The sequence below is a fragment of the Pseudophryne corroboree genome, chromosome 2 (genome assembly GCF_028390025.1).
Source record: "Pseudophryne corroboree isolate aPseCor3 chromosome 2, aPseCor3.hap2, whole genome shotgun sequence".
Taxonomy (NCBI): Eukaryota; Metazoa; Chordata; class Amphibia; order Anura; family Myobatrachidae; genus Pseudophryne; species Pseudophryne corroboree.
Window position 1 is genome coordinate 481,781,719 of NC_086445.1, and position 18,363 is coordinate 481,800,081.

Below are 18,363 nucleotides of genomic sequence, written 5' to 3' on the forward strand. Positions count from 1 at the left end.
TATAGTTTTTCGGTGGAACCGTGGCTATGTTGTTGTTCATACTGTTAACTGGGTAAGTTTATCACAAGTTATACGGTGTGATTGGTGTGGCTGGTATGGATCTCGCCCTTAGATTTACAAAAATCCTTCCTCGTACTGTCCATCTCCTCTGGGCACAGTTTCCCTAACTGAGGTCTGGAGGAGGGGCATAGAGGGAGGAGCCAGTGCACACCCAGAGTCCAAAGCTTTCTTAAAGTGCCCTATCTCCTGCGGAGCCCGTCTATTCCCCATGGTCCTTACTGAGTCCCAGCATCCTCTACGGACTACGAGAAATAGATTTACCGATAAGTAAAATCTTATTTTTTGCCAACTTACTATTCCTTGCTGTCGACATTTACTAAGTTTCTGTCGACCATAACGTTCCTGGTAGATCCACATCGGGGGCATGTCAGTACATGGTCATACACATTCGCAACACATTACTGTCACTAGGGACCTGACAGGTCTGGAAAATCCACTTGCGTATGGGTTATATCTATATGTATATATATGTAGATATAGGTTATATATGCATGGTTAGGATATATGTGTTTTATTGTGTATTACAGGATGTATATTCATGAATGCTGAAATAATGGTATTCTTATCATGTCCTGGTCGCTCTGTTGATTAAGCTCTAGATTGGCCGTGACGAGTTGGTTTCGATCCTCTCAAGGAGTCTGAATATTATTCTCTTCACAAAGCGGAGAGAAAATTATGTCAGTCAACTCCTGGTCGACGCAGAGCCCGGTCGCAAAGGATCATACACAGGCAGCTTAGTGAAATTTTATTTCTATACTTTGACCTTATTTGCACTGTATGCACTTGAGGGAGTGTTGTAGTCGGGTAGGCATCCGATAGAATTATCCTACCCAGATTTTTCCTTATAACATTACAGCAGGCTGCCACGTGACAGCAGGAGGTGTGACCGGAAAAATGCGGAGGAGGTCTTCGGGAGATGCTGGTGGGAGGTATACAGCTGTTTGGTGTGGCCTCTCTTCAGTCAATCTCGGCGGTTTTCGCTGGTAAGTCTAAATTCGTGAGTTAACCTCCTTCACAACGGTTGGTGACGCATTCTTTTGTGGGATGCAGTCGTTTTAACCGGTTCGATACCGTTCCTTTTTCCTTTTCTGTGCAGACAGTGGAAGGTGAAAAGGTAAGTGTTCTGCAGCCTTGTTAGGTTCGCAGAAGTGGACGTCCTTTTCTGTTTCCACTACATACACCACTGTCGCTGAGTCTATCTGGCTGGTACCCACTCCGTTGACCACTTGTCTACTGATTTTCAGTTAGTCCAGGAATAGACTAGGACCTGTGAGTTATTTATAGAAGCCAAAGGGGAACAATCTGAGTTACGGTTGTTTCCCCTTACTGTTTTTTCTAATAGATCTTGCCTTTCCCCTATGAAAGGGGAGGTAGCACGCGACGCCATACAGAGGTGCGTCACGTTCAGGACATTGTCTGGTTGTCCCTGTATAAAGGTGCATATCGTTGTGTCTCTCTGACTGTTCTTCGGCGCAGGGATTGGCTGTTGTTCCCAACGACGCAGATGTCAGAAGTGGGTTTCAGAGTAGATACTGACCGGTTAAGGTTCGGTGTTTTTCCTGTGGAAAGAGGTCTGAGGATCCAGAGTTGGATCGGCTTTGCTGTGACACCTCATCAATATGTTCCGTTAATAAGACAGATGGGTGCGGCCTAAGGGGCCTTTTTCGGTGAGCAGGTCTAATACCAGAGTGGTTTTCATGGGACCAGTTGGAAATGTGGTCCGGGTCTCATCTGCGCATGCACCGGAATATAATCAAAACGGCCAGGACATCGCTCCTGTGGTGTCTGCTCGGTTCTTTCTTTCTAGAGGATTGAAGGTTAGGAATCCAGGTTTAGATCCTGGTGTCCGTACATACAGATCTCCGAAGCTGGGGAGCAGTCCTTTGCAAGGGACGTATTTCCAGAGGATGAGGTCAAGTTGGGAAACTTGTCTGCTGTAAGCTTTCTTGAATTAAGAGCTATTTTAGACGAACGTATTCTTCGTGTTCTGCCCGTGTTAATTCTGCCAGACAACTTGTCAGCAGTGGCGTAAGTAAGCCGCTATGGCGGAACAAGGAGCAAAGCGACAATGGCAGAAGATGCACAGTTTGCAGTTGATTGGGAAGTCTGGTAAACGCTATATTAGCTGTCTCCGTTCCGGAGGTAAACGACGGAGAAATAGATTTCCTCTGCTGACACGATATCCAGCTGGGAAAAATTCAGTCATCATCGAGAAGCTTTCCCAGACGTGACAAGTCTTTGAGGAGTGTCGCAATTGGACATATTGGCGTCTCGCCTCAACGAGAGGCCTCAAGGAGATTGTTCTAGGTCAAGGGACGCTCAAGATATAGCAGTGGACATCCTCGTGACACCGTGGGTGTTTTCAGTCGGTCTATGTGGCCTCTCCGCTTTCACTTTTCTGACAGTGGTAAGCGTAAGATGATCGAAGGTTCCGGTGATCCTCTTAAATCCGGTCTAGCCAGCGAGGGTTGGCTATCCAGTTTTTCATGGTTTACTCATAGAAAATTACTGCCCTCTTCCTTTACGTGAGGTAATGTTACAACAACATCAGGGCGTGTATCAGGACTTACCGCGGCTGCGTCTGAAGGCGGGGCGGTTGAATGCCATATCCTAAGACGAACGGGAGTTCCCAGTGAAGTCCTTTCCTCAATTCTTCAAGCTAGGAAAGAACTAACGGCACAGCGTTACCACCGTTGTTGGAGTAATTATGTGTCTCGGTGTGTATCCTGGAAGGCTCCTATGGAGGACTTTCAGCTAGGTCGTGCTTATCCAGGCTTTACAAGCCGGTGTGGAGGCAAGCCTAATAAGTTTCTTTACAAAATGTATCTCTTGGAAAGTGGTCAGGCTATTGGCTTTGACGTCTGCAAGGCGGGTGTCGGAAGTGGTGGTTTTATCTCACAAGAGCCTTGTTTGATCTTTCGGGTGGATAGAGAGGAATTGAGTACTCGGTTGGTAGTTCTACCAAGAGTGGTTTCTGGGTTTCGCAGAAATCGGCCTATTTTGATGCCGGTGGTTACTTAGGCATTAGCTCAGGCATTCCCAACCACGGTCCTCAAGGCACACCAACAGAGCAGGTTTTAGTGATATCCAGGCTTCAGCACATATGGTTAAAATGGTTAAATCAAAATAACTGAGGTACTAATTAAGTCACCTGTGTTTAAGCCTGGATATCACTAAAACCAGGACTGTTAGTGTGCCTTGAGGACCGAGGTTGGGAAACACTGCATTAGCTGATTCAAATTCCCTCGATCTAGCCAGGGATTTGAGTATGTAGGTCGTCAATTTGGCTCAGTTTGGAGAAACTGAGGCTCTGTTTGTCTGGTATGTTCCCAGCTTGGTTTGGGAGACTGCGTTATGCAGTCTGTTACTTGCTGAATCTGTGATGCGGTTTGGCATGTTCGTTCTACGGCTGATTTGCCGTCACCGAAGTCGGAAGTTCATTCTTTTGGGAAGATGGGCTTTTGTTGGGCGGATGCCCGAGGAGTCTCGGCGGTTCAACATTGCCGAGCGGATTCTTGGTCGGGATCAAACGCTTTTGCTCTGCTCTACAAGTTTGATACCCTGTTTTTGGGGACCTTATGTTTGCTCATTCGGTGCTGCAGAGTCGTCTGCACTCTCCCGCCCATTTTGGAGCTTTGGTATAAACCCCATGGTCCTTTTGGAGTCCCCAGCATCCTCTAGGACGTATGAGAAAATAGGATTTTAGTACCTACCGGTAAATCCTTTTCTCTTAGTCCGTAGAAGATGCTGGGCGCCCATCCCAGTGCGTACTGTGTCTGCAGTTAATGCTTTTGGTTACACCCTGGTGGTGTCTCTTCTCTGTGTGGCAGTTGCTACCGTTGTTCATGCCATGGCATGCGGGTTCTTATTTTTGCTTATGTGGACACACGGGTTGTGTTACATATTCTCTCAGGATGTGGCTGTGTTTTGTTCATGCCGTTGGCTGGTATTCTACTGAATGCCACGTTCTACGGTGTGTTTGAGGTGTGAGCTGGTAGGACACTCACCGTGTTTATAACAATAAATTCTTTCCTTGAAATTGTCCATCTCTCCTGGGCACAGTTTTCTAACTGAGGTCTGGAGGAGGGGCATAGAGGGAGGAGCCAGTTCACACCCAGTTTAAGTCTTTATAGTGTGCCCAAGCTCCTGCGGATCCGTCTATACCCCATGGTCCTTTTGGAGTCCCCAGTATCCTCTACGGACTAAGAGAAAAGGATTTACCGGTAGGTACTAAAATCCTATTTGTCTGATGTCCTAGTGGATGCTGGGAACTTCGTAAGGACCATGGGGAATAGACGGGCTCCGCAGGAGACTGGGCACTCTAAAGAAAAGATTAGGTACTATCTGGTGTGCACTGGCTCCTCCCTCTATGCCCCTCCTCCAGACCTCAGTTAGAATCTGTGCCCGGCCAGAGCTGGGTGCTCCTAGTGGGCTCTCCTGAGCTTACTAGTAAAGAAAGTATTTATTAGGTTTTTTATTTTCAGTGAGCTTCTGCTGGCAACAGACTCACTGCTACGTGGGACTAAGAGGAGAGAAGCAAACCTACCTGCTTGCAGCTAGCTTGTGCTTCTTAGGCTACTGGACACCATTAGCTCCAGAGGGTTCGAACACAGGCACCAGTCCTCGATCGTCCGTTCCCGGAGCCGCGCCGCCGTCCCCCTCGCAGATCCAGAAGAACAGAAGCTTGAAGACGACGAAATCGGCGGCTGAAGACTCCCATTGCTCCCAGCACACTTACACACTCCGGTCACTGTAGGGTGCAGGGCGCTGGGGGGGGGGCGCCCTGGGCTGCAATTGAAGTACCTTTTGGCATAAAAATACATATATACAGTCTGGCACTGTATATATGTAAAAACCTCCGCCATTTTTTCACACAGAAAGCGGGACAGAAGCCCGCCGCTGAGGGGGCGGGGCCTTCTTCCTCAGCACACCAGCGCCATTTTCTCTTCACAGCTCCGCTGGAAGCAGCTCCCCAGGCTCTCCCCTGCAGTATCCAGGTACAAGACGGGTTAAAAATAGAGGGGGGGCACATACATTTAGGCACAAATAAGACATATAAAGCAGCTATTGGGTAAATCACTTATTATCAGTGAGAATCCCTGTGTTATATAGCGCTGTGGTGTGTGCTGGCATACTCTCTCTCTGTCTCCCCAAAGGACTTTGTGGGGTCCTGTCCTCAGTCTGAGCATTCCCTGTGTGTGTGTGCGGTGTGTCGGTACAGCTGTGTCGACATGTTTGATGAGGAAGGTTACGTGGAGGCGGAGCAAGGGCAGATAAGTGTGGTGTCGCCTCCGTCGGGGCCGACACCTGATTGGATGGATATGTGGAAGGTCTTAAATGACAATGTAAACTCCTTACATAAAAGGTTTGATGACGCTGCAGCCTTAGGACAGCCGGGGTCTCAGCCCGCGCCTGCCCAGGCGACTCAGAAACCGTCAGGGGCTCATAAACGCCCTCTATCTCAGATGATTGACACAGAGTCAGACTCCAGTGTCGACGATGATGAGGCACATTTACAGTCTAAAATGACCAAGGCCATCCGATACATGATTATTGCAATGTAGGATGTATTACACATTTCTGAGATTAACCCTGTTAATACCAAGAGGGTTTATATGTTTGGGGAGAAAAAGCAGCCAGTGACTTTTCCCCCATCTGATGAATTAAATGAATTGTGTGAAGAAGCGTGGAGTTCCCCTGATAAGAAATTAGTGATTTCTAAGAGGTTACTGATGGCGTACCCTTTCCCGCCAACAGACAGGTTACGTTGGGAAACATCCCCTAGGGTGGACAAGGCTCTGACACGCTTATCTAAAAAGGTGGCCCTGCCGTCTCAGGATACGGCCGCCCTAAAGGAGCCTGCGGATAGAAAGCAGGAAGCTATCCTGAAGTCAGTGTATACACACTCTGGTACTCTACTGAGACCTGCTATTGCTTCAGCCTGGATGTGTAGTGCTGTAGCAGCGTGGACAGATACTCTGTTAGACGACATAGATTCCCTCGACAGAGATACTGTTTTGCTAACCCTGGGCCATATCAAAGACGTCGTCTTATATATGCGGGATGCTCAGAGGGACATTTGCCTGCTGGGCTCTAGAATTAATGCTATGTCCATTTCTGCCAGGAGGGTCTTATGGACTCGGCAATGGACAGGAGATGCTGATTCTAAAAAACGCATGGAGGTTTTGCCTTATAAGGGTGAGGAATTGTTTGGGGACGGTCTGTCGGACCTCGTGTCTACAGCGACAGCTGGAAAGTCGACTTTCTTGCCTCAGGTTTCCTCACAGCCTAAGAAAGCACCGTATTATCAAATGCAGTCCTTTCGTTCCCAAAAAGGCAAGAGGGTCAGGGGCGCATCCTTTCTTGCCAGAGGCAGGGGTAGAGGTAAGAAGCTGCACCATGCAGCCAGTTCCCAGGAACAAAAGTCCTCCCCTGCTTCCACCGCATGACGTTGGGGCTCCACAGGCGGAGCCAGGTGCGGTGGGGGCGCGTCTCCAAAACTTCAGCAACCAGTGGGTTCGCTCACAGGTGGATCTCTGGGCTATACAAATTGTATCTCAGGGATACAAGATGGAATTCGAAGCGACTCCACCCCGCCGTTACCTCAAATCAGCCTTGCCAGCTTCCCCCATGGAAAGGGAGGTAGTACTGGCGGCAATTCACAAGCTGTACCTCCAGCAAGTGATTGTCAGGGTCCCCCTCCTTCAACAGGGAAGGGGTTACTATTCCACAATGTTTGTGGTACCGAAACCGGACGGTTCGGTGAGACCCATTCTGAATTTAAAATCCTTGAACACTTATATAAAGAAATTCAAGTTCAAAATGGAATCGCTCAGAGCGGTTATTGCAAGCCTGGAAGAGGAGGATTTTATGGTGTCGCTGGACATCAAAGATGCTTACTTGCATGTCCCCATTTACCCGCCTCACCAGGAGTACCTCAGGTTTGTGGTACAGGACTGTCATTACCAGTTCCAGACGTTGCCGTTTGGCCTGTCCACGGCACCGAGAATATTTACTAAGGTAATGGCCGAAATGATGATACTCCTTCGGCAGAAGGGAGTTATAATTATCCCGTACTTGGACGATCTCCTCATAAAGGCGAGGTCCAGGGAGCAGTTGTTGGTCAGCGTAGCACTCTCTCAGGAAGTGTTGCAACAGCACGGCTGGATTCTGAATGTTCCAAAGTCGCAGCTGATTCCTACGACGCGTCTGCTTTTCCTGGGCATGATTCTGGACACAGAACACAAGAAGGTGTTTCTCCCGGTGGAGAAGGCCCAGGAATTAGCATCTCTGGTCAGGGACCTCCTGAAACCAAAACAGGTATCGGTGCATCACTGCACGCGAGTCCTGGGAAAGATGGTGGCTTCATACGAAGCCATTCCCTTCGGCAGGTTCCATGCGAGGATCTTTCAGTGGGATCTGTTGGACAAGTGGTCCGGATCGCATCTTCAGATGCATCGGCTGATCACCCTGTCCACAAGGGTGCAGAGTGCTCACCTTCTCGAGGGCCGCAGGTTCGGCATACAGGACTGGGTCCTGGTGACCACGGATGCAAGCCTCCGAGGATGGGGGGCAGTCACTCAGGGAAGAAACTTCCAAGGGCTGTGGTCAAGTCTGGAGACTTCTCTACACATAAATATACTGGAACTAAGGGCCATTTACAACGCCCTGAGTCAAGCAGAGCCCCTGCTTCGAAACCGACCAGTACTGATTCAGTCAGACAACATCACGGCGGTCGCCCATGTAAACCGCAAGGGCTGCACAAGAAGCAGGATGGCAATGGCGGAAGCCACAAAGATTCTTCGGTGGGCGGAGAATCACGTGCAAGCACTGTCAGCAGTGTTCATTCCGGGAGTGGACAACTGGGAAGCAGACTTCCTCAGCAGACACGACCTCCACCCGGGAGAGTGGGGACTTCATCAAGAAGTCTTCACACAGATCGCAAAGCGATGGGAACTGCCACAGGTGGACATGATGGCATCCCGCCTCAACAAAAAGCTAAAAAGATATTGCGCCAGGTCAAGGGACCCTCAGGCGATAGCTGTGGACGCCCTAGTGACACCGTGAGTGTACCAGTCGGTATATGTGTTCCCTCCTCTTCCTCTCATACCCAAGGTACTGAGAATAGTAAGAAAGAGAGGAATAAGAACAATACTCATTGTTCTGGATTGGCCAAGAAGGACTTGGTACCCGGAACTGCAAGAAATGCGCACAGAGGACCCATGGCCTCTGCCTCTCAGACAGGACCTGCTGCAACAAGGGCCCTGTCTGTTCCAAGACTTACCGCGGCTGCGTTTGACGGCATGGCGGTTGAACGCCGGATCCTAGCTGAAAAAGGCATTCCGGATTAAGTTATTCCTACGGTGATAAAGGCTAGGAAAGACGTGACAGCAAAGCATTATCACCGTATATGGCGAAAATATGTTGCTTGGTGTGAGGCCAGGAAGGCCCCTACAGAGGAATTCCAGCTGGGTCGTTTCCTGCACTTCCTACAGTCAGGGGTGACTATGGGCCTAAAATTGGGGTCCATAAAGGTCCAGATTTCGGCCCTATCCATTTTCTTTCAAAAAGAACTGGCTTCACTGCCTGAGGTTCAGACGTTTGTTAAGGGAGTGCTGCATATTCAGCCCCCTTTTGTGTCACCAGTGGCACCCTGGGATTTGGATTTCCTGAAATCACACTGGTTTGAGCCACTTAGGACCGTGGAACTAAAGTATCTCACGTGGAAAGTGGTCAGGCTGTTGGCCTTAGCATCGGCTAGGCGTGTGTCGGAATTGGCGGCTTTGTCATGTAAAAGCCCATATCTGATCTTCCATATGGACAGGGCAGAATTGAGGACTCGTCCCCAGTTTCTCCCAAAGGTGGTATCATCGTTTCATTTGAACCAACCTATTGTGGTGCCTGCGGCTACTCGGGACTTGGAGGACTCCAAGTTACTGGACGTAGTCAGGGCTTTGAAAATATATGTTTCCAGAACGGCTGGAGTCAGGAAGACTGACTCGCTGTTTATCCTGCATGCACCCAACAAGCTGGGTGCTCCTGCTTCAAAGCAAACTATTGCGCGCTGGATCTGTAGCACGATTCAGCTAGCTCATTCTGCTGCTCGATTGCCGCATCCAAAATCAGTAAAAGCCCATTCCACAAGGAAGGTGGGCTCTTCTTGGGCGGCTGCCCGAGGGGTCTCGGCTTTACAGCTTTGCCGAGCGGCTACTTGGTCGGGTTCAAACACATTTGCAAAGTTCTACAAGTTTGATACCCTGGCTGAGGAGGACCTTGTGTTTGCTCATTCGGTGCTGCAGAGTCATCCGCACTCTCCCGCCCGTTTGGGAGCTTTGGTATAATCCCCATGGTCCTTACGGAGTTCCCAGCATCCACTAGGACGTCAGAGAAAATAAGAATTTACTCACCGGTAATTCTATTTCTCATAGTCCGTAGTGGATGCTGGGCGCCCGTCCCAAGTGCGGACTTTCTGCAATACGTGTATATAGTTATTGCTTAAATAAGGGTTATTGTTATGAGCCATCCGTTGAGTGAGGCTCAGTTGTTGTTCATACTGTTAACTGGGTAAGGTTATCACAAGTTGTACGGTGTGATTGGTGTGGCTGGTATGAGTCTTACCCTGGATTCAAATTTCTTTTCCTTGTTGTGTCAGCTCTTCCGGGCACAGTTTCCCTAACTGAGGTCTGGAGGAGGGGCATAGAGGGAGGAGCCAGTGCACACCAGATAGTACCTAATCTTTTCTTTAGAGTGCCCAGTCTCCTGCGGAGCCCGTCTATTCCCCATGGTCCTTACGGAGTTCCCAGCATCCACTACGTACTACGAGAAATAGAATTACCGGTGAGTAAATTCTTATTATTATTTTTTTTTAAAGCTATTGTGCCACCAGCCGTGGCTGGTAATGGTTAGGGCTGGTAGTGGAAAATTTGGGGGACCTAATGCTTTTTGACCTCCCACTATTTTTTTTTTTTTTTAAAACAACAGAGTGTTAAGGGCCCCATACACTAATGTGACATGTCGGACCCTCATGTCGCAGGCGATCACCCCGGCAGCCTCCCGGGTGGCAGGATAGCATATGATACATCGTATGCGGTCCTTTTGATTACAATGTATCTTGTGCGATCCCAGCCAAGCCTGCGGGGTCCGACATATCACGAGTGCAGCACAGTCAATCTGGGGGATCCGATCTGATGCTCACGGGACCACGCATCGGATTGGATTGTATGTAAAACACATCCGAAATGCCCAATTTCATACGATATGTCGGCCCGAATGGACGAAATCGGATGAATTCGGACATTATCGTTCTAGTGTATGGGGCCCTTTAGGCTACAAAGCCCAGGTGAGCCAGCTTCAAAATACCGAGGCCAGAATCCCGAATAGGATCTCCATCCCGGTGCCGGAATCCTGACAGCCACAGTCATTGACATTAACACAGGTCGACACGGCCATTTGGTCGATCTGAACAAGATCAACATGGAAAAAGGTCGACATGAGTTTTTCTCATTTTTTTTTCTTATTTTGGACTTTTTCATACTTTACGATCCACGTGGACTACAATTGGGAATTGCCCGAAGCATGGCAAACGAAGCGAGCCATGCGAGGGGACACGGTTCCTGGTCACTTTACAGAGAAAACGTCACCAAAAAAACACAAAAACCCATGTCGACCTTTTCACATGTCGACCTTATTTACGTCGACATAATGGCAGTGTCGACCTATTTCCTGTGTCTACCTACTCACTGTCGTCCAATAGGTGTCAACATGATGTGTGTCGACCTAGACACTGTCGACCCTAAATCCCATACCGTTTCTATAATGTAGGTTTAATATACAAGTATTTCCAACTGGTGATTGCAGCTAGGTAACTGTAGACTTTACTATACAGGATTCCTGTACCAAAATTGACTTTCAAACTTTGGCCCATATTTACTAAGTCGTGGCTTTTCAAGGCCACCGCTTGACTGCAGTTCTGACGTGTTGTTTAAAAGGGCAAATATATTAACTGAAAAACCAGGTGGGTTTTGCATTTATCTTTATTACTCTTTTAAATCATGCTGCCACAACCACCGGAAAGCAGTGGATTTGAAACGCCGCCATTTAGTATATATATCCCTAAGAGTACACTTCCACTCAGATTACAGAGGCTAATTCAGTAAGGATCGCAAAAGCGTTCCTTACTGCATTTCAGAGAAGTTCAGGGACTGTGTGTGCATGGGACCTGTTCTGCGCATGTGCAGAACGGTTCCTACGGTCGCGGCGCAGATATGCAAATGCGTCTGCCCGATTGACAGGAAGAGGCATTCGCGGGGAGGGACATGGTGTGGGGGCAGACGGCATTTGGGAAAACATTTTCAGGGAGTAGCGAGGCCAAGGACTGCGTCGCGAGACGCAGTTTCCTGGGCCCCACAAGCTGTCCTGTGATGGCAAGGCTAAGTAAGCTGAAGCTTAGTCAGCCTGCCGTCGCAGATGAACATCGTGACCGATGGTCGAGATGTTCATCTGATATGCGGTTGCATCACAAATGCCTTTTCCTGCATTTGCATTACTAAGGACTGCAAATGCAAAGCTGCTGCGAACAGCTTTGCATTTGCAATCATTAATGAATCAAGCCCACCGTTCATAAATCTGTTCATGGTGGGATCAGTAGTTCTCATTTTTGTTAGTCCTGAGAATACAAATGCTATATAATCACACTATATAAATGTATTTCATTGTTTTGTTTTAGTGTCTCTCACAATTGATGGAATATCTCATTAGTATTGTGAGCTCCATATTCTGTGGCCATTTGGGGAAGATTGAACTAGACGCAGTGACACTTGCTGTAGCTGTAAGTATTAATGTATTACATATAAATTGTGTCTCAAATAGGAACAAATGAAAAAATATTTTTATGAATTTAAATTAGACAAACTTACCAATTCCAGCTGGTTTTGTATGATGATCATAGATAAAGCTTATTTGTATTAGTAAAGTAATGTAAAATGAGTAATTAAATGTACCTGTAAAAATAGCTTTCTTTTATTATTTTGATACAGAAAGAGTGTTAATTTTCCCTAGATGTTGCTGCTTGAATACAGAAACATATCTTGCAACAGTTTCCGCTTTCCTCATGCTTCCTTATATTTCCTTATAATAGATGAATTATATATTCTTATTAAGTATTTTATTATTCAAAAAATTTATTTGTGCAGCGGGTACACTGGGTTCCACAGGGATAACATCGGGGTGTAGCATAGGTTCTTGATCCGAAGCACCAACAGGCTAAAAGCTTTGACTGTTCCCAAGATGCTTAATGCCGCCTCCTCTATAACCCTGCCTCCGTGCACAGGAGCTCAGTTTGTAAGTTGGTGCCTGCAGTGCAGGACACTAACACTAATACCCCTTTTACACTCGCACTCCCGGGTCACTCCCGGGATGCTTCCCGGGATGCATCCCAGGATGCCTTCCCGGGACTGACCCCTTTCACACTGCACTAAGACCTGGGATCGACCCGGGACAGCCCCATTTACACTGATCCCGGGATATCCCTGCAAATGCATATGCATGTCATTAGAAATGGCCTTTTCTGGCTCACATAGATGAGGTCACACTAGTCAACAAAGGGAGGGGTGGTGCCTGCTCACACCATTGCTGCCGTCATGGCCGACGGAGTACCAGTGTGTATGCCTGAGCTCATGATTCTTTCTGCTTTGCAGATGTTTCATACAGCCACTGACAGCATGATGCAGCTTGTCACACTGTGCAGTATACTGCACATATATTTTATGAGGAGGAGGGCGCAATTTATACTGGATAGGTCTGCTAGTCGCCGCCAATATTTGCGCAGGAGGAGAGCCCTCATATCATCCAGGATGAGTACCATCCTGAGCGTGAGTATGGGCCCTAACCGCTCATTTTGGTCCAGAGATCGCCGGCACGGAGAAGCCTTTATGAGGACCGTGGAAGCTTACCAGGATGAGGAGTGGATGGCTAACTTCCGTGTGTCTTGTGCAACCTTTAACTACATCCTGGAATTACTTACCCCAGCACTTGACATGCAGACCACCAGGCTTAGGAGACCCATCGAGGCACGCAGGAGATTAGCAATTGCATTGTGGTGGTATGCTACCCCAGGAAAGTACCGCTCAGTCTCATGCTTGTTCGGTGTTGCGATCTCCACCTGCTGTGTCATAGTCCACCAGGTGACTAAAGCAATTGTATCTACCTTATACAAGCGCTTCATATCTCTACCACAAGGACAGCGCTTACAGGATACCATCAAAGGATTTGTGAAGCGAGGCTATCCGCAGTGTGGAGGAGCGATTGATGGGACACACATCCCCATTATTGCCCCACGTGACAACCATGCTGACTATTTTAATAGGAAGGGCTGGCACTCCATCATATTACAGGCTGTTGTGGACCACAAATATTGGTAAGTGTTTATTTTTGGGGTGGTGGGATGAGTTGCATGTGTGAGTTTTACATTCTAACTTTTTAAAATTTTACTGTTCTTTAGTTTCCTAGATGTGTTTATTGGCTGGCCAGGCCGATCTCATGACTCCCGAGTTCTTGCCAATTCTGACCTGTACAACATCGTAGAGGAGAACCAGGGAGGCTGGCTGTACCCCAAAGAGTGTGCAAAGATTGTGAATGGGGTGGAGATCCATGTCCACATCATCGGGAATGCTGCATACCCTTTACGCCCCTGGATTATGAAAGGCTACACCCAACAGGTCCAGTTAACTCCAGAGGAACAAACCTATACTCACACCCTGAGTTCAGCAAGGATGGTGTTTGAGAACGCCTTTGGCAGGTTAAAAGGAAGATGGCGTTGTTTGATGAAGCGCAATGATGTGGACCTAAAGAATATGCCTAATGTAGTAGCTGCGTGCTGTATACTGCACAGCATCTGTGAACTGAAAAATGAGCTATTCCTTCCTGAGTGGACTGTGCAGGACCCTGAGGTTATAAACCCACATGTGGAAGGTGCTTTGTTTGGGACTGCCTCAAACTCCGCTGCAGAACAAATACGCCACACTATTACGTCCAACCTTGCAGCACTGGTACAATAGTGTTTAAGAATCAGCACAACATGTTTGGTGAATTACGTTTTTTTTATTTTGTATTCCACCTTTGATCTTTGGTTTCAATATTTATGATTTTCCAAAAAAAAACACATTGCCACAAACTTTGTATATATGCAGAAACAATGTAGAAAACATTGAAAACATGGTCTACTGTTACGCACAAATGGGAATGTTATGCATAGATTTGCAAACAAGTTTTGATTGGCATAAAAAAAAAAAACACTGGTAGGCTTGTAGATACAACACCATAAACCACAGTGTCCCTGCAGTATATTATTACTGTGTAAAAAATAAATAAAAAGTGCTTTAATGTAGACACTATACAAAACAGAACATAGAAAAAAAATTAAAGAAGGCACAAACAGTTGTGCATAAACAATGACCACACTGTGGTTATTTAACAACAAATAACAACAATAAGAAATTCACTGTGTTTCACGGCAAATTGCGCAATACAGTAAACTCTGTGCTTTGCGCACTAGATGGTGCAGTATTTGGGGCATAGTATGGGCCAGGATTAAATGATGAAAAACCCTGCTCAGGGTATTGTGAGTTGTGGTGTTGGATTGGTGCTTTTGAGGTATTGGTCATACGCTCATAGAACGCCATGTTTATTTGGTGCAATTCCCTGTGGCGGTCATACTGCTCTCTACTCATGCGTTCCTGCATTGTCATGACTTGGGAAAGAAATGCATCATGCATTTGGCGTTCTGCCTCTAGAAACCTGTCGAGCCTTGCATCCTCCTGTGCGGACATTGTAGCGTCCATCTCTCGGAGTTGGTCGACAAGGACATTTGACATGGCTTTAGCCACTTGCTCCGCTTTGCTCAGTTTCTTCCTTCTAGGCGGTACGGTGTAAACTGTGAAGAGAAGAAATACAAAATGAGCGTATATAAAAATAGCAGCGTTAGCAAACATGTGTTTGTGGCATTAATCCACCTACACACTAGCTACTCTGCAACATTGAACTATTTATAAAAATGCAAAGCCCCCCTGGGTGGGGGCAGAAATTGCAAAGCGTGCCAGCAGCGTGCTGAGCGCAGTGATCCTGCAAGGGGCTCATTTGCACTCACCACGCTGCTGCCACACTGGCCACTCATACTACACACATAACCGGATGATTAACAATTGTGGATTTGTGCTATGAGTGTTATTTTCTAAACATGTACTTACTGTTTTTCTGTAAAGTCGGGGTGACGGTACTTTGTACAGTCCCACTGTCACTGGTCTGAGCTTCCACGACGTCTTCAATGGTTGCAGTTATGCTGTCGTCGTTTCTGGATGTGTTTATGGACGGCTTGGAGGATGTGTCGCTGTCCTCAGGTGTGTCGTCAATTAACAACGGGGATGACGGACAGACGTCACTGCTTGTCTGTGTCTCTTCTGGAGTGCCTTCTGTAGCAGTGTACTGTGAACTGGAAGACAGACTCACCGGACTGCATATAGCTGTGTTTCCAAAGATATTGGCACAGATGTCATAGTACTGCCAGTCGATACGGCCAACACCGCTCTTTTTCCTGTTGTTGTCATGCACCTTCAGAAACTGCTTTTTAAGAGTTTTCATTTTGTTTAACACTTGCTGCTGTGTGCGGATGATTCCCCTGGCTTCCAGCATCTTGGAGATGTTTTTATAAATGACTGCATCTTTAACTGTGCCTGTGATCTGCCTCATTATTTCCTCCTCTCCCCTAATGCTCAGCAACTCTCTAACCTCCTGGTCTGTCCAGGTCGCCATGCTGCCTTCCTCACACGCATCAAGGATGCTCCCCAGGGCTCTGAAAGATGACATCATCTTTTCTGAGCCCATGAAAGCTCCAATCGGAGGCCTTTTAACAGTCCCGGGTAGTGAATCCCGGGACGGGCCCTTTCACACTACCCAGCTTCCCAGGACGGTCCCGGGACCAACCCTGGTCGAGACCAGGGTTGAAATCCCGGGATGCTCGACCTGGGAAATTGTCCCTGTACCCTTTCACACTGACAAAAATCCCGGGATGATGCGCGTTCACGTGCAATATCCCGGGATTTTCATGCGAGTGTAAAAGAGGTATGAAAAGAGCTTTTTAAAGAAGATAGAAGACTTCAAGGGCTGCAGCAGAGGCACTCTTAGTGCTAGATGTCATTTTGACATCTCATGCTGCAGCTCCATCACCTCCCCGGCGGCGCTGTATACACACGCGCCCTGGTTGCCAGGTACTTACAGTGGAGGGCTCCGGTCTTTTTCATCAGGCACACACACTCGTCGCAGCTCTCCGGGATTGCGTGGCTGCATCTAGGGAGGAGGTAAGAGGGTCTCCCAGGCGGGACCCGATGCAAATCGCGATCCGGCGCAGCCATTAGGAGATGGGCCGCGCGCGCTGGCGTGGACACTGTGTTGGTACAGGGACCCCACTAGACCACCAGGGCAGGGGCACAGGTCGGATTCTCCTATAATCCGTTTTTCTACGCCCCACAGTACCCGGTGGTGAAGTCCAGCTAGGGGAGAAGACTCTGACCTGTAGCCCCTCCCGCAGCCCCATTTAGAGTAAATGTTCCTGCCCTGGAGCTGCATCTCTCTGTCTCCCTCACTCCCTGTCATAACTACATGCTGAGCTGATTCTGGGACTGCATGGGCAAAGTTTCCTCTGTAAAGCCGCCTGCATCATCAGCGCTGTGTATTTTACAGGACACTTAAGTATTCTACATGTCTGTTGATAGTGTTAGTTAAGAAACAGTGCATTACTACAGGACTATTTAGTACAAGTACCCTGTGATATACATCCAGTCTTTACTGTGCCTTGATCTATCTATAAGTCTATATAGCTTTACTGAGTACTACTTAGTATTGCTAGTCCAGTTTTATTGTTTGTCATAATTTCTGCATTGTACATGTGACTGTGTGTGTGCATGTAGCTGCTGTGTGATATCTACTTCGTGTATCTCACTCATACTGTTATCCCTATATTCTGTACCCTGAGGGGGGCTAAGTGCGTCAGGGTTATTATCTGATGTACAGATGTGTCCACTTACATCTTTGCTTTTTTACCAATTTGGCACAACATACAAAACACGGCTAAGCTGTTTTTCATGAGTAGCGAGTGGATGAATTTTAAAATTTTGGTTTGCCATAAAAGAATATGTATGAAGTAACATATTATAGAAGCAAATTAAGAAAAAACACAAGGCATGGCTAAATCTCTGAGTCTATGGCATGCAAAACTGTGCCATACATGGCGGGATATAGCAAAGATGTATGTGGACACATCTGTAGGTATGTCACAGGATATACTTATTTTGTATTTTTCTCTGTGATTTTCAGTCACCATATACCTCCTGAATCCTGTTTGTGCTGTCATACTGCACAGGGGGTTCTTGGTTAGGTATTCTATCTACTGATATTGTACTGTGTCGCCCGTGGTTTACGCTTTCATATCCTGTCAGCTACAAGGGGCGATGGTTCTGCGGCTGATCCCGCAATACGCGGTTGTGATGCCGCAGATGCATTAGAGGAAAACATAGCAGTGGAGGGTTCAGGTTCTAGGGGTTCCTTATCCCCCAGTCAGTCTGTAGCAACAGGGCCACATCACGACCCGCCTTGGGCTACTTTCTCAAATTTACTGACTACACTATTAACTAGACTTATGGGACCTCACGTGCCTTTACAGCCACATATCGTCCCTGTGGTTAATCCGCCATGGGCAGACCTTCTGTCCACTCAGTTACAGCAATTGAATCACTCATTGACTAAGCAGAAACATAACCCTCGCCCACCTAAGACCAAGGAGTCCTCTAAGCGGTCCATTACTTCCTCACAATCCACTTTTCTCTATCGTCCTAAGTGGATGCTGGGGTTCCTGAAAGGACCATGGGGAATAGCGGCTCCGCAGGAGACAGGGCACAAAAAAGTAAAGCTTTACTAGGTCAGGTGGTGTGCACTGGCTCCTCCCCCTATGACCCTCCTCCAGACTCCAGTTAGATTTTGTGCCCGTCTCTGACGTCCTAGTGGATGCTGGGGACTCCGTAAGGACCATGGGGAATAGACGGGCTCCGCAGGAGACTGGGCACTCTAAAGAAAGATTCAGTACTATCTGGTGTGCACTGGCTCCTCCCTCTATGCCCCTCCTCCAGACCTCAGTTAGAATCTGTGCCCGGCCAGAGCTGGGTGCTCCTAGTGGGCTCTCCTGAGCTTGCTAGAAAAGAAAGTATTTTGTCAGGTTTTTTATTTTCAGAGAGCTTCTGCTGGCAACAGACTCTCTGC

General features: G+C 47.6%; 1 protein-coding gene across 7 annotated transcripts in view; it reads left to right on the forward strand.

Annotated features, from left to right (window-relative positions):
- Window positions 1-18,363, forward strand: part of LOC135029617 (multidrug and toxin extrusion protein 2-like) — a 486,356-nt gene that overhangs the window by 82,372 nt on the left and 385,621 nt on the right. For 5 of the 7 annotated variants that reach the window (XR_010225784.1, XM_063953866.1, XM_063953871.1 and 2 more), the window contains exon 2: window positions 11,786-11,887. The exons of the other annotated variants lie outside the window; for them this stretch is intronic. Coding sequence is in view for 4 of the 5 variants with exons in the window: in XM_063953866.1 (XP_063809936.1) it covers window positions 11,786-11,887 (102 nt within the window). In the remaining variant the exon portion in view is untranslated. The remainder of the gene's footprint in view (window positions 1-11,785; window positions 11,888-18,363) is intronic. 7 annotated transcript variants of the gene reach the window in all.